Here is a 19,861-nt window from a genome sequence, read left to right as displayed (position 1 = left end):
GGGGGGAGAGCAGAGGGGGAGAGCAGAGGGGGGAGAAGAGGAGAAGAGCAGAAGGGGGGAGAGCAGAGAAGAGAAGGAGAGGACAAGAAGAGAGGAGGAGAGGACAGGAGGAGAGGACAAGAAGAGAGGAGGAGAGGACAGGAGGAGAGGACAGGAGGAGAGGACAAGAAGAGAGGAGGAGAGGACAGGAGGAGAGGACAATGGGAGAGGACAGGAGGAGAGGACAAGAAGAGAGGACAGCAGGACAGGAGGAGAGGACAGGAGGAGAGGACAGGAGGAGAGGACAAGAAGAGAGGACAGCAGGACAGGAGGAGAGGACAGGAGGACAGGAGGAGAGGACAGGAGGACAGGAGGAGAGGACAGGACAGGAGGAGAGGACAGGAGGAGAGGACAGGAGGACAGGACAGGAGGACAGGACAGGAGGAGAGGGAAGGATTCTTTATTAATCGGTACATAAACATGTCTCCATTAGCAACACAAACATCAGAAGCCTCATGCTGCCGAGCTTCCAGTGAAGAGCTCCTTCACATCGGGGTGTCTGGGTGGCTGCCTGTGAAATGTTAATAGCACTTCATTAAAAAGGAGGAAGCTTTCTGCAATAAGAGGACACACACACACACACACACACACACACACACACGGTACTTACCAGGAAAGGCCTAATAGGGTCCCAGTGTATCCAGTCGTAGGTGTTGGAGTCCACATGTTTGTGACAGTATTTGGCCCACGGAGAGATACGGAATAACTCCTCCCCTTCTGACGTCAGTACCACTAGCTGATTGGACAAGACACCAAAAATATTCAATACTTTAAATATAATAAAACTCTAAAAACACAGAATTCAAAGTTTGATCTGAACAGTCTAATTTTAGAACGTCTTGAAGGATCCATTTAACCAAATCAGAAGGGCGGGCTGACGTTTTGTGTTTAGCAGGGAGCTAGCTAGCCAAGCAGGGCGCTAGCTAGCCAAGCAGGGAGCTGGCTAGCCAAGCATGGAGCTAGCTAGCCAAGCAGAGCACTAGCTAGCAATTTTGCTGCCGTTAACTAGCTTTTTTTTTGCTGCAGTACACCCCGTTTCTGGTTAATGTATTTCATGATACTAGTTGCTTCAACAAGTGGCAACTCTGTATCAAAGTTTTGTCACGGTGAAGAGGTATCGTTACCATGGAACCGGTCTCAATCAGATTTTTATTTGACCTTTATTTAACTAGGCAAGTCAGTTAAGAACAAATTCTTATTTTCAATGACGGCCTAGGAACAGTGGGTTAACTGGTCTAGGAACAGTGGGTTAACTGCCTGTTCAGGGGCAGAACGACAGATTTGTACCTTGTCAGCTCGGGGATTTGAACTTGCAACCTTCCGGTTACTAGTCCAACACTCTAACCACTAGGCTACCCTGCCGCCCCTGGTCTTGATGGCTGGTCTTTTTGATCAGAACGCCCCGTCTTTAGTCAGCTGTTGGACAAAACAACCTTCTACAACTGGCTAGTTTTCTGTCTGCTGTTGTATCTGAATGTCCCGTCTTTAGTCAGCTGTTGGAAACTGGTTTTGTCTCGTCTCTCCTTTACGGCCGTTGTATCTGAACTGGGCTTTAGAGAACTAGGGGTCTGTCAGATCTAGATCCCTCTCTTAAGACTGGTGGATAAGAGATGAACAGACCAGCCTCTCCTCTCCTCTAGTTTTAGTCCGGTGGAGATGAACAGACCAGCCTCTCCTCTCCTCTAGTTTTAGTCTGGTGGAGATGAACAGACCAGCCTTTCCTCTCCTCTCCTCTAGTTTTAGTCCGGTGGAGATGAACAGACCAGCCTCTCCTCTCATCTAGTTTTAGTCCGGTGGAGATGAACAGACCAGCCTCTCCTCTCCTCTAGTTTTAGTCCGGTGGAGATGAACAGACCAGCCTTTCCTCTCCTCTCCTCTAGTTTTAGTCCGGTGGAGATGAACAGACCAGCCTCTCCTCTCATCTAGTTTTAGTCCGGTGGAGATGAACAGACCAGCCTCTCCTCTCCTCTAGTTTTAGTCCGGTGGAGATGAACAGACCAGCCTCTCCTCTCCTCTAGTTTTAGTCCGGTGGAGATGAACAGACCAGCCTCTCCTCTCCTCTAGTTTTAGTCCGGTGGAGATGAACAGACCAGCCTCTCCTCTCCTCTCCTCTTAGTCCGGTGGAGATGAACAGACCAGCCTCTCCTCTCCTCTAGTTTTAGTCCGGTGGAGATGAACAGACCAGCCTCTCCTCTCCTCTAGTTTTAGTCCGGTGGAGATGAACAGACCAGCCTCTCCTCTCATCTAGTTTTAGTCCGGTGGAGATGAACAGACCAGCCTCTCCTCTCATCTAGTTTTAGTCCGGTGGAGATGAACAGACCAGCCTCTCCTCTCATCTAGTTTTAGTCCGGTGGAGATGAACAGACCAGCCTCTCCTCTCATCTAGTTTTAGTCCGGTGGAGATGAACAGACCAGCCTCTCCTCTCATCTAGTTTTAGTCCGGTGGAGATGAACAGACCAGCCTCTCCTCTCATCTAGTTTTAGTCCGGTGGAGATGAACAGACCAGCATCTCCTCTCATCTAGTTTTAGTCCGGTGGAGATGAACAGACCAGCCTCTCCTCTCATCTAGTTTTAGTCCGGTGGAGATGAACAGACCAGCCTCTCCTCTCATCTAGTTTTAGTCCGGTGGAGATGAACAGACCAGCCTCTCCTCTCATCTAGTTTTAGTCCGGTGGAGATGAACAGACCAGCCTCTCCTCTCATCTAGTTTTAGTCCGGTGGAGATGAACAGACCAGCCTCTCCTCTCATCTAGTTTTAGTCCGGTGGAGATGAACAGACCAGCCTCTCCTCTCATCTAGTTTTAGTCCGGTGGAGATGAACAGACCAGCCTCTCCTCTCATCTAGTTTTAGTCCGGTGGAGATGAACAGACCAGCCTCTCCTCTCATCTAGTTTTAGTCCGGTGGAGATGAACAGACCAGCCTCTCCTCTCCTCTAGTTTTAGTCCGGTGGAGATGAACAGACCAGCCTCTCCTCTCCTCTAGTTTTAGTCCGGTGGAGATGAACAGACCAGCCTCTCCTCTCCTCTAGTTTTAGTCCGGTGGAGATGAACAGACCAGCCTCTCCTCTCCTCTAGTTTTAGTCCGGTGGAGATGAACAGACCAGCCTCTCCTCTCCTCTTAGTCCGGTGGAGATGAACAGACCAGCCTCTCCTCTCCTCTAGTTTTAGACCGGTGGAGATGAACAGACCAGCCTCTCCTCTCCTCTAGTTTTAGTCCGGTGGAGATGAACAGACCAGCCTCTCCTCTCATCTAGTTTTAGTACAGATGTGATGTCCCCTGGCAATGTAAGTTTCCCCCCGGAAAAAAACAACTCTTATATCTTTACTTTCAACACACATCCAGACTTTCCTTGTGGCTAAATCCCCAGGTAGCTGTATAGACTTGCCACAGTGGCAAGATAAACCCTTCTAGCGTGCTATACGTCCAGTTAAAAGTTCATAAAGAGTATCACACACACACAAAAACATGATCAAATATTAATTTCTGAATAATTACTGGTCCAGTGATGCTGAACAGATGAGGTGATTTAAAGAGCTACTGAAGACATATTGAACAGTGGTGTGCATGTGTGTGTGCGTGTGTGTGTGTGTGTCAGTTTGCTACGGGTTCATTTTCATGTGATATGCGTTTGAACATAAGGCACACAGAGGGGTACAGGGTCTGAGATAAACAGACACCCTAACAACGGTCCTTTGGGAGGGGGAGAAGAGATTTGGGGCACAATTAAATATTTACCAACTAGCTGACTGTTAAGAGTTGTCAGAGTGGAGAAAGTAGAGTCCCCTGGGGCGAAGTAGAGCCTGAACTGACATAGATGCAGTCTGGCTGGGGAATATATACATTTGTTGGTGGAATATTTAAGAATGGAAGTACGAGAAAAGATGAGTCACACGAGGCAGAGTACAAAGTATTGGTCAGAGACGGAAACTCAGTTCTAGTTTGTTTTGGAAGTTCTTATAATAAAATGTTTGTTTTTTGTTTGTTGTAAAAGACGAGTGAGTGACAGAGCAAAAGAATGAGGGTTTGCAAGAAGAGAATAGAATGTGAGTGAGGGTTTAAAACGCAGTGAGGGTTTAAACACAGTGAGGGTTTAAAACGCAGTGAGGGTTTAAACGCAGTGAGGGTTTAAACGCAGTGAGGGTTTAAACGCAGTGAGGGTTTAAAACGCAGTGAGGGTTTAAACGCAGTGAGGGTTTAAAACGCAGTGAGGGTTTAAAACGCAGTGAGGGTTTAAACGCAGTGAGGGTTTAAACGCAGTGAGGGTTTAAACGCAGTGAGGGTTTAAACGCAGTGAGGGTTTAAACGCAGTGAGGGTTTAAAACGCAGTGAGGGTTTAAAACGCAGTGAGGGTTTAAACGCAGTGAGGGTTTAAACGCAGTGAGGGTTTAAACGCAGTGAGGGTTTGAACGCAGTGAGGGTTTGAACACAGTGAGGGTTTAAACACAGTGAGGGTTTAAACACAGTGAGGGTTTAAACACAGTGAGGGTTTAAACACAGTGAGGGTCTAAACACAGTGAGGGTCTAAACACAGTGAGGGTTTAAAGACAGTGAGGGTTTAAAGACAGTGAGGGTTTAAAGACAGTGAGGGTTTAAAGACAGTGAGGGTTTAAAGACAGTGAGGGTTTAAAGACAGTGAGGGTTTAAACACAGTGAGGGTTTAAAGACAGTGAGGGTTTAAAGACAATGAGGGTCTAAACACAGTGAGGGTTTAAACACAGTGAGGGTTTAAAGACAGTGAGGGTTTAAAGACAGTGAGGGTTTAAAGACAGTGAGGGTTTAAAGACAGTGAGGGTTTAAAGACAGTGAGGGTTTAAACACAGTGAGGGTTTAAAGACAGTGAGGGTTTAAAGACAATGAGGGTCTAAACACAGTGAGGGTTTTAAACACAGTGAGGGTTTAAAGACAGTGAGGGTTTAAAGACAGTGAGGGTTTAAAGACAGTGAGGGTTTAAAGACAGTGAGGGTTTAAAGACAGTGAGGGTTTAAAGACAGTGAGGGTTTAAACACAGTGAGGGTTTAAAGACAGTGAGGGTTTAAAGACAATGAGGGTCTAAACACAGTGAGGGTTTAAACACAGTGAGGGTTTAAAGACAGTGAGGGTTTAAAGACAGTGAGGGTTTAAAGACAGTGAGGGTTTAAAGACAGTGAGGGTTTAAAGACAGTGAGGGTTTAAACACAGTGAGGGTTTAAAGACAGTGAGGGTTTAAAGACAATGAGGGTCTAAACACAGTGAGGGTTTAAACACAGTGAGGGTTTAAAGACAGTGAGGGTTTAAAGACAGTGAGGGTTTAAAGACAGTGAGGGTTTAAAGACAGTGAGGGTTTAAAGACAGTGAGGGTTTAAACACAGTGAGGGTTTAAACACAGTGAGGGTTTAAACACAGTGAGGGTTTAAACACAGTGAGGGTTTAAACACAGTGAGGGTTTAAAGACAGTGAGGGTTTAAACTGTGCACAGCATGACATATGATTCTGTTCTTATCCCCTGCATTGAGACCCCAGCCAGTCCAATCCACCGATCATTCTGTTAGCTCACCATCTCTGTGTGTGTATATATAGCCTGGGAGGAAACAGATGGACCCAGCAGAGCAGAACAACGTCCTGTGTGCCAACACTGATAGGCTGTTATTGTGTTGTGTGTGCGTGGTGTGTGGATGTTGTTTGTACACACACGGGGCAACCTGTGCCAAGCTCCCTCCCATTCCCAGTTACAAATCGGCCCCCTAGCAGTACTTTCCGACTCCTTAAGTTGCTCCGTTCCCATGTCCTCATTCACTACCCCTCGTAGTGTTGAATGGATAACCAAGTGGGTGCCAATCAATAACAATATCTTTCAATAAATGGAGCATTACAGAAATCACAATAACACAAAACATGATTAGATAATCTCATCCGTCAAGGAGGTACTTTACCACACAAGAGAAGATTGAGTTGAAGAGGATGGTTTATATCGAGTTTATAAACGACAGAATTAAGGGTAGAGTTTATATCCGGCAGAATTAAGGGTAGAGTTTATATCGAGTTTATAAGCGACAGAATTAAGGGTAGAGTTTATATACGGCAGAATTAAGGGTAGAGTTTATATCGAGTTTATAAAAGACAGAATTAAGGGTAGAGTTTATATCGAGTTTATAAACGGCAGAATTAAGGGTAGAGTTTATATCGAGTTTATAAGCGACAGAATTAAGGGTAGAGTTTATATCGAGTTTATAAGCGACAGAATTAAGGGTAGTTTATTGTCATAACTGGTGTCTGTTCGGGTCAGGTTACCGTGTCAGGTTACCGTGTCAGGTTACCGTGTCAGGTTACCGTGTCAGGTTACCGGGTCAGGTTACCGGGTCAGGTTACCGGGTCAGGTTACCGGGTCAGGTTACCGTGGAGGGGGGGAGACAAAAGGAGGAAACGTCCATTTCTGACCCGATAAAAAGTTAAGAGTTAAGAATTAACATTATGACTAAGTGACCACGAACTGCAGCCAAGGTTCGATTAGTCGAAACCCCAAAACACAACAACTTTGAAGACAAAGTAACCTTTTATCAATCTATGCTACGGATGAGTAGCTGTGTCGAAGAGGATGAATTCAAGCAGGATCACCCGGTTATTCTCTCCAAGGAATCGTACGTCTACACCGTTTTCATTCCCACACTGGAACCACATTGCTGATTGCACCTGGCAACCGAAGATGGACATCAGAGGAACCCGGTCAACAAAGACAAACCCCATCGGAGACCTTCGATATGTAATGACGTCATTATATTCTGACCCATAAGAGAGGCAGTTCGGGGCTTAAAGAGTTCAACTATAGTTTACAAATGTACAAATGGGAAAGTTGCCTCGAGACTTGTATTCCACCACAAAAAAACAAGGAAATTGAAGATTTATAATTATATAAAATGAAGAAAATGTGCTGATGAAGCGTTGCTTCGACAAACGTTGGTTTTATCAAATTAATTGTTTGTATCATTTAAAGCTGTAAACTGTGTGTTAAGTATTGATCCACGATCATGTTTGGTACAGATGAGCTTTTCTCTCGTTCTCCCTCTTTTTAAATCCTCACGTTGTTTAACCAGTATTGTGTCGGCCTGCTAGGGACCGGTTTCAGTGTACTAAGTTCTAATCTTCTACACCTGCATTGCTTGCTGTTTGGGGTTTTAGGCTGGGTTTCTGTACAGCACTTTGAGATATCAGCTGATGTACGAAGGGCTATATAAATAAATTTGATTTGATTTGATTTAATCAATAGCCCAGAAATAGTGTATATCTTATATTAACATTTTTATCTCGTTTATAAATAAATAAATCAACTCAATTGGTGTGGTACGGACTTATTTAGTTCAGACTCGGTGTAGATTCACAGATTATGCAACGTTTCTCCATCAATAACTAAATGTGTGACTCAGCACCTGAAACGAACATTTACTGTGTAACTGGGAGTCTTGTGAGATATAATTAATCACTTACCTTTGATGATCTTCAAATGGTTGCACTCACAAGACTCCCAGTTACACAGTAGATGTTCGTTTTGTTCGATAAAGTCCCTCTTTATGTCCCAAAAAGTTTGTTTTGTTCAGTAATCCAATACATACCCTAGAGAGGTTTTGAAATGACATTACCACAGTGTGCAATTCAAAGACCTGGGCCAGCTAGTTGGCATCAATAACAGATCAGATTTGAATAGAGTAGCAGTAGCAGTAGAAATAATAATAATAATAATAATAAGTAGTAACAGCAGTGGTAACAGTAATACAAATCTCTGACACTTAATAATAATAATATAGTAATATTAACAGTAGTAGTAGTAATAATAGTAACAGTAATAATAGTAACAGTAATAATAATAATCATAATAGTAGTAGTAGTAGTAATAGTAATAGTAATAGTAGTAGTAGTAGTAGTAGTAATAGTAGTAGTAGTAGTAGTAGTAGTAGTAGTAGTAGTAGTAGTAGTAGCAGTAATAATAATAATAATAGTAGTAGTAGTAATAATAATCATAATAACCAATCATAATAATAGTAATAACCATAATAATAATCATAATAATAATAGTAATAATAATAATAACAGTAATAATAATAATAAATAGTAAGCGATAATAATAATAATAATAATAATGGTAACAGCAGTAGTAACAATACCTTGAGTTTGGTCTCATGTTCAATGGCAGGTGCCTTGTCTCTTTTAGGAGGAAGGTAAAGTTCCCATTTACCATACTCTTTCTTAGTGTAGGGGTGGGATGTACTGTTCCAGTCATCTGGGGAGAGGGTGACAAGTTAGTTACATGAGAACATAGAACACCATAGCTCACTGTTGCCAACAGTTTCTCAATGAGAATCCCTACTGACTGCATAACGTTTTTACATTGCCCTGACATCACAGCACCACATCTGCACCCCCGACGAGAGAGCGAGCGGAGAGCAGAGAGCCAGCAGAGAGCAGAGAGCCAGCAGAGAGCAGAGAGCCAGCAGAGAGCAGAGAGCCAGCAGAGAGCCAGCAGAGAGCAAGCAGAGAGCCAGCAGAGAGCCAGCAGAGAGCCAGCAGAGAGCAGAGAGCCAGCAGAGAGCAGAGAGCCAGCAGAGAGCCAGCAGAGAGCCAGCAGAGAGCCAGCAGAGAGCCAGCAGAGAGCCAGCAGAGAGCCAGCAGAGAGCCAGCAGAGAGCCAGCAGAGAGACAGCAGAGAGCCAGCAGAGAGCAGAGAGCAGAGAGCCAGCAGAGAGCCAGCAGAGAGCCAGCAGAGAGCCAGCAGAGAGCCAGCAGAGAGCCAGCAGAGAGCCAGCAGAGAGCAGAGAGCCAGCAGAGAGCAGAGAGCAGAGAGCCAGCAGAGAGCCAGCAGAGAGCCAGCAGAGAGACAGCAGAGAGACAGCAGAGAGACAGCAGAGAGCCAGCAGAGAGCCAGCAGAGAGCCAGCAGAGAGCCAGCAGAGAGACAGCAGAGAGACAGCAGAGAGCCAGCAGAGAGACAGCAGAGAGCCAGCAGAGAGCCAGCAGAGAGACAGCAGAGAGCCAGCAGAGAGCCAGCAGAGAGCCAGCAGAGAGCCAGCAGAGAGCCAGCAGAGAGCAGAGAGCCAGCAGAGAGCAAGCAGAGAGCAAGCAGAGAGCCAGCAGAGAGCCAGCAGAGAGCCAGCAGAGAGCCAGCAGAGAGCCAGCAGAGAGCCAGCAGAGAGCAGAGAGCCAGCAGAGAGCCAGCAGAGAGCCAGCAGAGAGCAGAGAGCCAGCAGAGAGCCAGCAGAGAGCCAGCAGAGAGCAGAGAGAGGCAGTGTACAGTCGCGGCCAAAAGTTGAGAATGACACAAATATTAATTTTAACAAAGTCTGCTGTCTCGGGTTGTATGATGGCAATTTGCATATACTCCAGAATCTTATGAGTGATCAGATGAATTGCAATTAACTTCTTCGATATAGGGGGCGCTCTTTTAATTTTTGGATGAAAAACGTTCCCGTTTTAAACAAGATATTTTCTCACGAAAAGATGCTCGACTATGCATATAATTGACAGCTTTGGAAAGAAAACACTGATGTTTCCAAAACTGCAAAGATATTGTCTGTGAGTGCCACAGAACTGATGTTACAGGCGAAACCCAGATAAAAATACAATCAGGAAGTGCCGCATTTTTTTAAACCGCCTCATTCCAATGACTCCTTAAATGGCTGTGGAGGAGCTAGGAGTCAGCTTACGTTTTCCACGTTTTCCCCAAGGTGTCTGCAGCATTGTGAAGTATTTGTAGGCATATCATTGGAAGATTGACCATAAGAGACTACATTTACCAGGTGGTCGCTTGGTGTCCTCTGTCGCAATTATTGCGTAATCTCCAGCTGCAGTATTTTTCCATTTGCCTCTGATGAGAAACCGACTGCCAGGAATGATTTTTCATCTAATAGAATTGTGAAAAACACCTTGAGGATTGATTCTAAACAACGTTTGCCATGTTTCTGTCGATATTATGGAGTTAATTTGGAAAAAGGTTTGGCGTTGTGTTGACTACATTTTCGGGTTTTTTTCTTAGCCAAACGTGATGAACAAAATGGAGCTATTTCTCCTACACAAATAATATTTTGGGAAAAAATGAACATTTGCTATCTGAGTCTCCTCATTGAAAACATCTGAAGTTCTTCAAAGGTAAATTATTTTATTTGAATGCTTTTCTTGTTTTTGTGAAAATGTTGCCTGCTGAATGCTAGGCTTAATGCTATGCTAGCTATCAATACTCTTACACAAATGCTTGTGTAGCTTTGGTTGAAAAGCATATTTTGAAAATCTGATTGCTCGACGCTAGAGGTTATTTGCAAAGTCCCTCTTTGCCATGCAAATGAACTGAACCCCCAAAAACATTTCCACTGCATTTCAGCCCTGCCACAAAAGGACCAGCTGACATCATGTCAGTGATTCTCTCGTTATCACAGGTGTGAGTGTTGACGAGGACAAGGCTGGAGATCACTCTGTCATGCTGATTGAGTTTGAACAACAGACTGGAAGCTTCAAAAGGAATCATTGTTCTTCCTCTGTCAACCATGGTTACCTGCAAGGAAACACGTGCCGTCATCATTACTTTGCACGAATAGGTCTTCACAGGCAAGGATATTGCTGCCAGTAAGATTGCACCTAAATCAACCATTTATCAGATAATCAAGAACTTCAAGGAGTGCAATTCAATTGTTGTGAAGAAGGCTTCAGGGCGCCTAAGAAAGTCCAGCAAGCGCCAGGACCGTCTCCTAAAGTTGATTCAGCTGCGGGATCAGGGAACCACCAGTACAGAGCTTTCTTAGGAATGGCAGCAGGCAGGTGTGAGTGCATCTGCACGCACAGTGAGGTGAAGACTTTTGGAGGATGGCCTGGTGTCAAGAAGGGCAGCAAAGAAGCCACTTCTCTCCAGGCTGACTGATATTCTGCAGGGAGTGGACTGCTGAGGACTGGTATAAAGTCATTTTCTCTGATGAAATCCCCTTTCCAATTGTTTGGGGCATCCGGAAAATAGCTTGTCCTGTGTCATGCCAACAGTAAAGCATCCTGAGACCATTCATGTGTGGGGTTGCTTCTCAGCCAAGGGAGTGGGCTCACTCACAATTTTGCCTAAGAACACAGCACTGAATAAAGAATGGTACCAACACATCCTCCGAGAGCAACTTCTCCCAACCATCCAGGAACAGTTTGGTGATGAATAATGCCTTTTCCAGCATGATGGGGCACCTTGCCATAAGGCAAAAGTGATAACTAAGTGGCTAGGGGAACAAAACATCAATATTTTGGGTCCCTGGCCAGGAAACTCCCCAGACCTTAATCCCACTGAGAACTGGACAAACAAAAACCCACAAATTCTGACAAACTCCAAGCATTGATTATGCAAGAATGGGCTGCCATCAGGATGTGGCCCAGAAGTTAATTGACAGCATGCCAGGGTGGATTGCAGAGATCTTGAAAAAGAAGGGTCAACACTGCAAATATTGACTCTTTGCATCAACTTCATGTAATTGAAGTTTGACACTTATGAAATGCTTGTAATTATACTTCAGTATCCATAGTAACATCTGACAAAAATATCTAAAGACACTGAAGCAGCAAACTTGTGTGGAACTTGTGGAAATAAATGCTTGTGTCATTCTCAAAACCTTTGGCCACGACTGTACAGAGAGAGGAGCAGAGTGCACTTATTGGTGTCACATTGTGTTATGAGATGAATACCCAATGCACCAAATCATGCCACCTTAGTAGACAGTAGAACACACTAGCTTGCTCTGTCTCTCACACACACACAGTCCATTTCCAGACAGAGGTGTTAGTGGCCTAAGGCGATGCTATTGCAGCTTAACAGGCCTGGGGCACTCACCTGAAAAAACAGACTTGTCTGTTAAACTGCTCTGACATCCCAAGATGTTTAGAATACAATCATCTCCTTCAACCTCTCTCTCTCATCCTCCTTTAACCTGTCTCCTCCCCTTCATCTACACATTTGAAGTGGATTTAACATGTGACACTGATAAGAGATCATAGCTTTCACCTGGTCTACTGTATGTCAAGTAAAGAGCAGGTGTTCCCCCCACACTGGCCAGTTTATTAGGTACACCCATCTAGTACGGGGTCGGACCCCCCTTTGCCTCCAGAACAGCCTGAATTATTTGGGTGTCGGAAATGTTCCACGGAGATGTTAGTCCATTCTGACGAGATGGCATCACGCAGTCGCTGCAGATTGGACTGCCAACACCTTCCATCTCGTCCCAAAGACACTGGGTTTGGTCAACAACACCTTCCATCTCGTCCCAGAGATACTTGGTTTGGTCAACACCACCTTCCATCTCGTCCCAAAGATACTGGGGTTGGTCAACAACACCACCTTCCATCTCATCCCAAAGATACTGGGTTCGGTCAACAACAACACCTTCCATCTCGTCCCAAAGACACTTGGTTTGGTCAACGCCACCTTCCATCTCGTCCCAAAGATACTGGGTTTGGTCAACACCACCTTCCATCTCGTCCCAAAGACACTTGGTTTGGTCAACAACACCTTCCATCTCGTCCCAAAGATACTGGGTTCGGTCAACACCACCTTCCATCTCGTCCCAAAGATACTGGGTTCGGTCAACACCACCTTCCATCTCGTCCCAGAGATACTGGGTTTGGTCAACACCACCTTCCGTCTCGTCCCAGAGATACTGGGTTTGGTCAACACCACCTTCCATCTCGTCCCAGAGATACTGGGTTTGGTCAACAACACCTTCCATCTCGTCCCAAAGATACTGGGTTTGGTCAACACCACCTTCCATCTCGTCCCAGAGATACTGGGTTTGGTCAACAACACCTTCCATCTCGTCCCAAAGATACTGGGTTTGGTCAACAACAATACGCTGTGGCGTTCAATCGTTGCTCAGTTGGTATCAAGGGACGTAACGTGAGCCAGGAAAACATTCCCCACACCAGAACGCCCATCAGTCTGTCCCGTTGACACCAGAACGCCACACCCATCAGTCTGTCCCGTTGACACCAGGCAGGTCTGTACACCACGCCCATCAGTCTGTCCCGTTGACACCAGGCAGGTCTGTACACCACGCCCATCAGTCTGTCCCGTTGACACCAGGCAGGTCTGTACACCACGCCCATCAGTCTGTCCTGTTGACACCAGGCAGGTCTGTACACCACACCCATCAGTCTGTCCTGTTGACACCAGGCAGGTCTGTACACCACGCCCATCAGTCTGTCCCGTTGACACCAGGCAGGTCTGTACACCACGCCCATCAGTCTGTCCCGTTGACACCAGGCAGGTCTGTACACCAAGCCCATCAGTCTGTCCCGTTGACACCAGACAGGTCTGTACACCACGCCCATCAGTCTGTCCTGTTGACACCAGGCAGGTCTGTACACCACGCCCATCAGTCTGTCCTGTTGACACCAGTACACCACGCCCATCAGTCTGTCCTGTTGACACCAGGCAGGTCTGTACACCACGCCCATCAGTCTGTCCCGTTGACACCAGGCAGGTCTGTACACCAAGCCCATCAGTCTGTCCTGTTGACACCAGGCAGGTCTGTACACCACGCCCATCAGTCTGTCCTGTTGACACCAGGCAGGTCTGTACACCACGCCCATCAGTCTGTCCTGTTGACACCAGGCAGGTCTGTACACCACGCCCATCAGCCTGTCCTGTTGACACCAGGCAGGTCTGTACACCACGCCCATCAGTCTGTCCTGTTGACACCAGTACACCACACCCATCAGTCTGTCCCGTTGACACCAGGCAGGTCTGTACACCACGCCCATCAGTCTGTCCTGTTGACACCAGGCAGGTCTGTACACCACGTCCATCAGTCTGTCCTGTTGACACCAGTACACCACGCCCATCAGTCTGTCCCGTTGACACCAGGCAGGTCTGTACACCACGCCCATCAGTCTGTCCTGTTGACACCAGGCAGGTCTGTACACCACGCCCATCAGTCTGTCCTGTTGACACCAGTACACCACGCCCATCAGTCTGTCCCGTTGACACCAGGCAGGTCTGTACACCAAGCCCATCAGTCTGTCCTGTTGACACCAGGCAGGTCTGTACACCACGCCCATCTGTCTGTCCTGTTGACACCAGGCAGGTCTGTACACCACACCCATCAGTCTGTCCTGTTGACACCAGGCAGGTCTGTACACCACGCCCATCAGTCTGTCCTGTTGACACCAGGCAGGTCTGTACACCAAGCCCATCAGTCTGTCCCGTTGACACCAGGCAGGTCTGTACACCACGCCCATCAGTCTGTCCCGTTGACACCAGGCAGGTCTGTACACCAAGCCCATCAGTCTGTCCCGTTGACACCAGAACGCCACACCCATCAGTCTGTCCCGTTGACACCAGGCAGGTCTGTACACCACGCCCATCAGTCTGTCCTGTTGACACCAGGCAGGTCTGTACACCACGCCCATCAGTCTGTCCTGTTGACACCAGGCAGGTCTGTACACCACGCCCATCAGTCTGTCCTGTTGACACCAGGCAGGTCTGTACACCACGCCCATCAGTCTGTCCTGTTGACACCAGTACACCACACCCATCAGTCTGTCCCGTTGACACCAGGCAGGTCTGTACACCACGCCCATCAGTCTGTCCTGTTGACACCAGGCAGGTCTGTACACCACGTCCATCAGTCTGTCCTGTTGACACCAGTACACCACGCCCATCAGTCTGTCCTGTTGACACCAGGCAGGTCTGTACACCACACCCATCAGTCTGTCCTGTTGACACCAGGCAGGTCTGTACACCACGCCCATCAGTCTGTCCCGTTGACACCAGGCAGGTCTGTACACCACGCCCATCAGTCTGTCCCGTTGACACCAGGCAGGTCTGTACACCAAGCCCATCAGTCTGTCCCGTTGACACCAGACAGGTCTGTACACCACGCCCATCAGTCTGTCCCGTTGACACCAGGCAGGTCTGTACACCACGCCCATCAGTCTGTCCTGTTGACACCAGGCAGGTCTGTACACCACGCCCATCAGTCTGTCCTGTTGACACCAGTACACCACGCCCATCAGTCTGTCCTGTTGACACCAGGCAGGTCTGTACACCAAGCCCATCAGTCTGTCCCGTTGACACCAGGCAGGTCTGTACACCACGCCCATCAGTCTGTCCCGTTGACACCAGGCAGGTCTGTACACCAAGCCCATCAGTCTGTCCCGTTGACACCAGAACGCCACACCCATCAGTCTGTCCCGTTGACACCAGGCAGGTCTGTACACCACGCCCATCAGTCTGTCCTGTTGACACCAGGCAGGTCTGTACACCACGCCCATCAGTCTGTCCCGTTGACACCAGGCAGGTCTGTACACCACGCCCATCAGTCTGTCCTGTTGACACCAGGCAGGTCTGTACACCACGCCCATCAGTCTGTCCTGTTGACACCAGTACACCACACCCATCAGTCTGTCCCGTTGACACCAGGCAGGTCTGTACACCACGCCCATCAGTCTGTCCTGTTGACACCAGGCAGGTCTGTACACCACGCCCATCAGTCTGTCCTGTTGACACCAGGCAGGTCTGTACACCAAGCCCATCAGTCTGTCCCGTTGACACCAGGCAGGTCTGTACACCACGCCCATCAGTCTGTCCCGTTGACACCAGGCAGGTCTGTACACCAAGCCCATCAGTCTGTCCCGTTGACACCAGAACGCCACACCCATCAGTCTGTCCCGTTGACACCAGGCAGGTCTGTACACCACGCCCATCAGTCTGTCCTGTTGACACCAGGCAGGTCTGTACACCACGCCCATCAGTCTGTCCCGTTGACACCAGGCAGGTCTGTACACCACGCCCATCAGTCTGTCCTGTTGACACCAGGCAGGTCTGTACACCACGCCCATCAGTCTGTCCTGTTGACACCAGTACACCACACCCATCAGTCTGTCCCGTTGACACCAGGCAGGTCTGTACACCACGCCCATCAGTCTGTCCTGTTGACACCAGGCAGGTCTGTACACCACGTCCATCAGTCTGTCCTGTTGACACCAGTACACCACGCCCATCAGTCTGTCCTGTTGACACCAGGCAGGTCTGTACACCACACCCATCAGTCTGTCCTGTTGACACCAGGCAGGTCTGTACACCACGCCCATCAGTCTGTCCCGTTGACACCAGGCAGGTCTGTACACCACGCCCATCAGTCTGTCCCGTTGACACCAGGCAGGTCTGTACACCAAGCCCATCAGTCTGTCCCGTTGACACCAGACAGGTCTGTACACCACGCCCATCAGTCTGTCCCGTTGACACCAGGCAGGTCTGTACACCACGCCCATCAGTCTGTCCTGTTGACACCAGGCAGGTCTGTACACCACGCCCATCAGTCTGTCCTGTTGACACCAGTACACCACGCCCATCAGTCTGTCCTGTTGACACCAGGCAGGTCTGTACACCACGCCCATCAGTCTGTCCCGTTGACACCAGGCAGGTCTGTACACCAAGCCCATCAGTCTGTCCTGTTGACACCAGGCAGGTCTGTACACCACGCCGATCAGTCTGTCCTGTTGACACCAGGCAGGTCTGTACACCACGCCCATCAGTCTGTCCTGTTGACACCAGGCAGGTCTGTACACCACGCCCATCAGCCTGTCCTGTTGACACCAGGCAGGTCTGTACACCACGCCCATCAGTCTGTCCTGTTGACACCAGTACACCACACCCATCAGTCTGTCCCGTTGACACCAGGCAGGTCTGTACACCACGCCCATCAGTCTGTCCTGTTGACACCAGGCAGGTCTGTACACCACGTCCATCAGTCTGTCCTGTTGACACCAGTACACCACGCCCATCAGTCTGTCCCGTTGACACCAGGCAGGTCTGTACACCAAGCCCATCAGTCTGTCCTGTTGACACCAGGCAGGTCTGTACACCACGCCCATCAGTCTGTCCCGTTGACACCAGGCAGGTCTGTACACCACGCCCATCAGTCTGTCCTGTTGACACCAGGCAGGTCTGTACACCAAGCCCATCAGTCTGTCCCGTTGACACCAGGCAGGTCTGTACACCACGCCCATCAGTCTTTCCCGTTGACACCAGGCAGGTCTGTACACCAAGCCCATCAGTCTGTCCCGTTGACACCAGGCAGGTCTGTACACCACGCCCATCAGTCTGTCCCGTTGACACCAGAACGCCACACCCATCAGTCTGTCCCGTTGACACCAGAACGCCACACCCATCAGTCTGTCCCGTTGACACCAGGCAGGTCTGTACACCACGCCCATCAGTCTGTCCTGTTGACACCAGGCAGGTCTGTACACCACGCCCATCAGTCTGTCCCGTTGACACCAGGCAGGTCTGTACACCACGCCCATCAGTCTGTCCTGTTGACACCAGGCAGGTCTGTACACCACGCCCATCAGTCTGTCCTGTTGACACCAGTACACCACACCCATCAGTCTGTCCCGTTGACACCAGGCAGGTCTGTACACCACGCCCATCAGTCTGTCCTGTTGACACCAGGCAGGTCTGTACACCACGTCCATCAGTCTGTCCTGTTGACACCAGTACACCACGCCCATCAGTCTGTCCCGTTGACACCAGGCAGGTCTGTACACCACGCCCATCAGTCTGTCCTGTTGACACCAGGCAGGTCTGTACACCACGCCCATCAGTCTGTCCTGTTGACACCAGTAAACCACGCCCATCAGTCTGTCCCGTTGACACCAGGCAGGTCTGTACACCAAGCCCATCAGTCTGTCCTGTTGACACCAGGCAGGTCTGTACACCACGCCCATCAGTCTGTCCCGTTGACACCAGGCAGGTCTGTACACCACGCCCATCAGTCTGTCCTGTTGACATCAGGCAGGTCTGTACACCACACCCATCAGTCTGTCCTGTTGACACCAGGCAGGTCTGTACACCACGCCCATCAGTCTGTCCTGTTGACACCAGGCAGGTCTGTACACCAAGCCCATCAGTCTGTCCCGTTGACACCAGGCAGGTCTGTACACCACGCCCATCAGTCTGTCCCGTTGACACCAGGCGAGTCTGTACACCAAGCCCATGAGTCTGTCCCGTTGACACCAGGCAGGTCTGTACACCAAGCCCATCAGTCTGTCCTGTTGACACCAGGCAGGTCTGTACACCACGCCCATCAGTCTGTCCCGTTGACACCAGAATGCCACACCCATCAGTCTGTCCCGTTGACACCAGGCAGGTCTGTACACCAAGCCCATCAGTCTGTCCCGTTGACACCAGGCAGGTCTGTACACCAAGCCCATCAGTCTGTCCTGTTGACACCAGGCAGGTCTGTACACCACGCCCATCAGTCTGTCCCGTTGACACCAGGCAGGTCCATGGACTCATACTGTTTACGCCACATCCTGACTCTGTCATCAACAGTAACTGAATGCCTGCTTTATATAACAAGCCACGGCCACACTGTTTGGAGGAGCGAACCACGTTCCTGAACGGGGTGATGTACCTAATAAACTGTCCGGTCAGGGTGTGTATATGTATGCATGCATGCGCTAGCGATAAGGAAAGTGTGTGTGTGTTCTTGTCCGCCCGTCTGTGTGTGTGTGTGTGTGTTCTCGTCTGACCGTGTCTGTGTGTGTTCTCGTCCGCCCGTGTGTGTTGTGTGTGTGTGTGTTCTCGTCCGCCCGTGTGTGTGTTCTCGTCCACCCGTGTGTGTGTGTGTGTTCTCGTCCACCCGTGTGTGTGTGTGTGTGTTCTCGTCCACCCGTGTGTGTGTGTGTGTGTTCTCGTCCACCCGTGTGTGTGTGTGTGTGTGTGTTCTCGTCCACCCGTGTGTGTGTGTGTGTGTTCTCGTCCACCCGTGTGTGTGTGTGTGTGTGTGTTCTCGTCCACCCGTGTGTGTGTGTGTGTGTGTGTGTGTGTGTTCTCGTCCACCCGTGTGTGTGTGTGTGTGTGTGTGTGTGTGTGTGTTCTCGTCCACCCGTGTGTGTGTGTGTTCTCGTCCACCCGTGTGTGTGTGTGTGTGTGTGTGTGTGTGTGTGTGTGTGTTCTCGTCCGCCCGTCTGTGTGTGTGTGTGTGTGTGTGTGTGTTCTCGTCCGCCCGTCTGTGTGTGTGTGTGTGTGTGTGTGTGTTCTCGTCCGCCCGTCTGTGTGTGTGTGTGTGTGTGTGTTCTCGTCCGCCCGTCTGTGTGTGTGTGTGTGTGTGTTCTCGTCCGCCCGTCTGTGTGTGTGTGTGTGTGTGTTCTCGTCCGCCCGTCTGTGTGTGTGTGTGTGTGTGTTCTCGTCCGCCCGTCTGTGTGTGTGTGTGTGTGTGTGTGTGTGTGTGTTCTCGTCCGCCCGTCTGTGTGTGTGTGTGTGTGTGTTCTCGTCCGCCCGTCTGTGTGTGTGTGTGGTGTGTTCTCGTCCGCCCGTCTGTGTGTGTTCTCATCCTCCGGTGTGTGTGTGTACTTACTGAAGTCCCCAGTGAGGAACAAGGCCTGAGCTCCCGGAGCCCACTCTCTGAACATCAGGCTGTTATTCGCCTGTCTCTGGACACCATAGGACATGTAACTCCTGGTGAAGTCATCAAAACTCCCCTCAGCCTCCTCCAACTTAGACAACCTCTCAGTGAACAACTGGTACCTACAGATAGAGAGATGGTGAAAGACGTTAGTACACACACATTAACGAAGCCTCCAGAGAACTACGTTATAAAACACGATAAATAAATAATAAAAACGGACCAGTGGGAAAGAGAGTGGCCTCCATTGGAGTGCAGATAACATGGATTTTCCCCCTGTTCCAGTCCCTGATCCTGCTCCAGTCCCTGATCCTGCTCCAGTCCCTGATCCTGCCCCAGTCCCTGAACCTGTTCCAGTCCCTGATCCTGTTGCAGTCCCTGCCCCAGTCCCTGATCCAGTCCCTGTCCCAGTCCCTGATCCAGTCCCTGAT

General features: G+C 49.2%; 1 protein-coding gene across 1 annotated transcript in view; it reads right to left on the bottom strand.

The window, feature by feature from the left end:
• Positions 1-19,861, bottom strand: part of gbe1a (glucan (1,4-alpha-), branching enzyme 1a) — a 187,415-nt gene that overhangs the window by 134,357 nt on the left and 33,197 nt on the right. Inside the window, exons 2-4 of the mRNA XM_031809578.1 lie at positions 19,383-19,552; positions 8,174-8,289; positions 650-775 (exon numbers count right to left, since the gene is read on the bottom strand). Coding sequence (XP_031665438.1) covers positions 650-775; positions 8,174-8,289; positions 19,383-19,552 — 412 coding nt within the window. The remainder of the gene's footprint in view (positions 1-649; positions 776-8,173; positions 8,290-19,382; positions 19,553-19,861) is intronic.

This window comes from Oncorhynchus kisutch, linkage group LG29 (genome assembly GCF_002021735.2).
Source record: "Oncorhynchus kisutch isolate 150728-3 linkage group LG29, Okis_V2, whole genome shotgun sequence".
NCBI lineage: Eukaryota > Metazoa > Chordata > Actinopteri > Salmoniformes > Salmonidae > Oncorhynchus > Oncorhynchus kisutch.
This window is presented reverse-complemented; position numbering and strand designations above follow the sequence as displayed.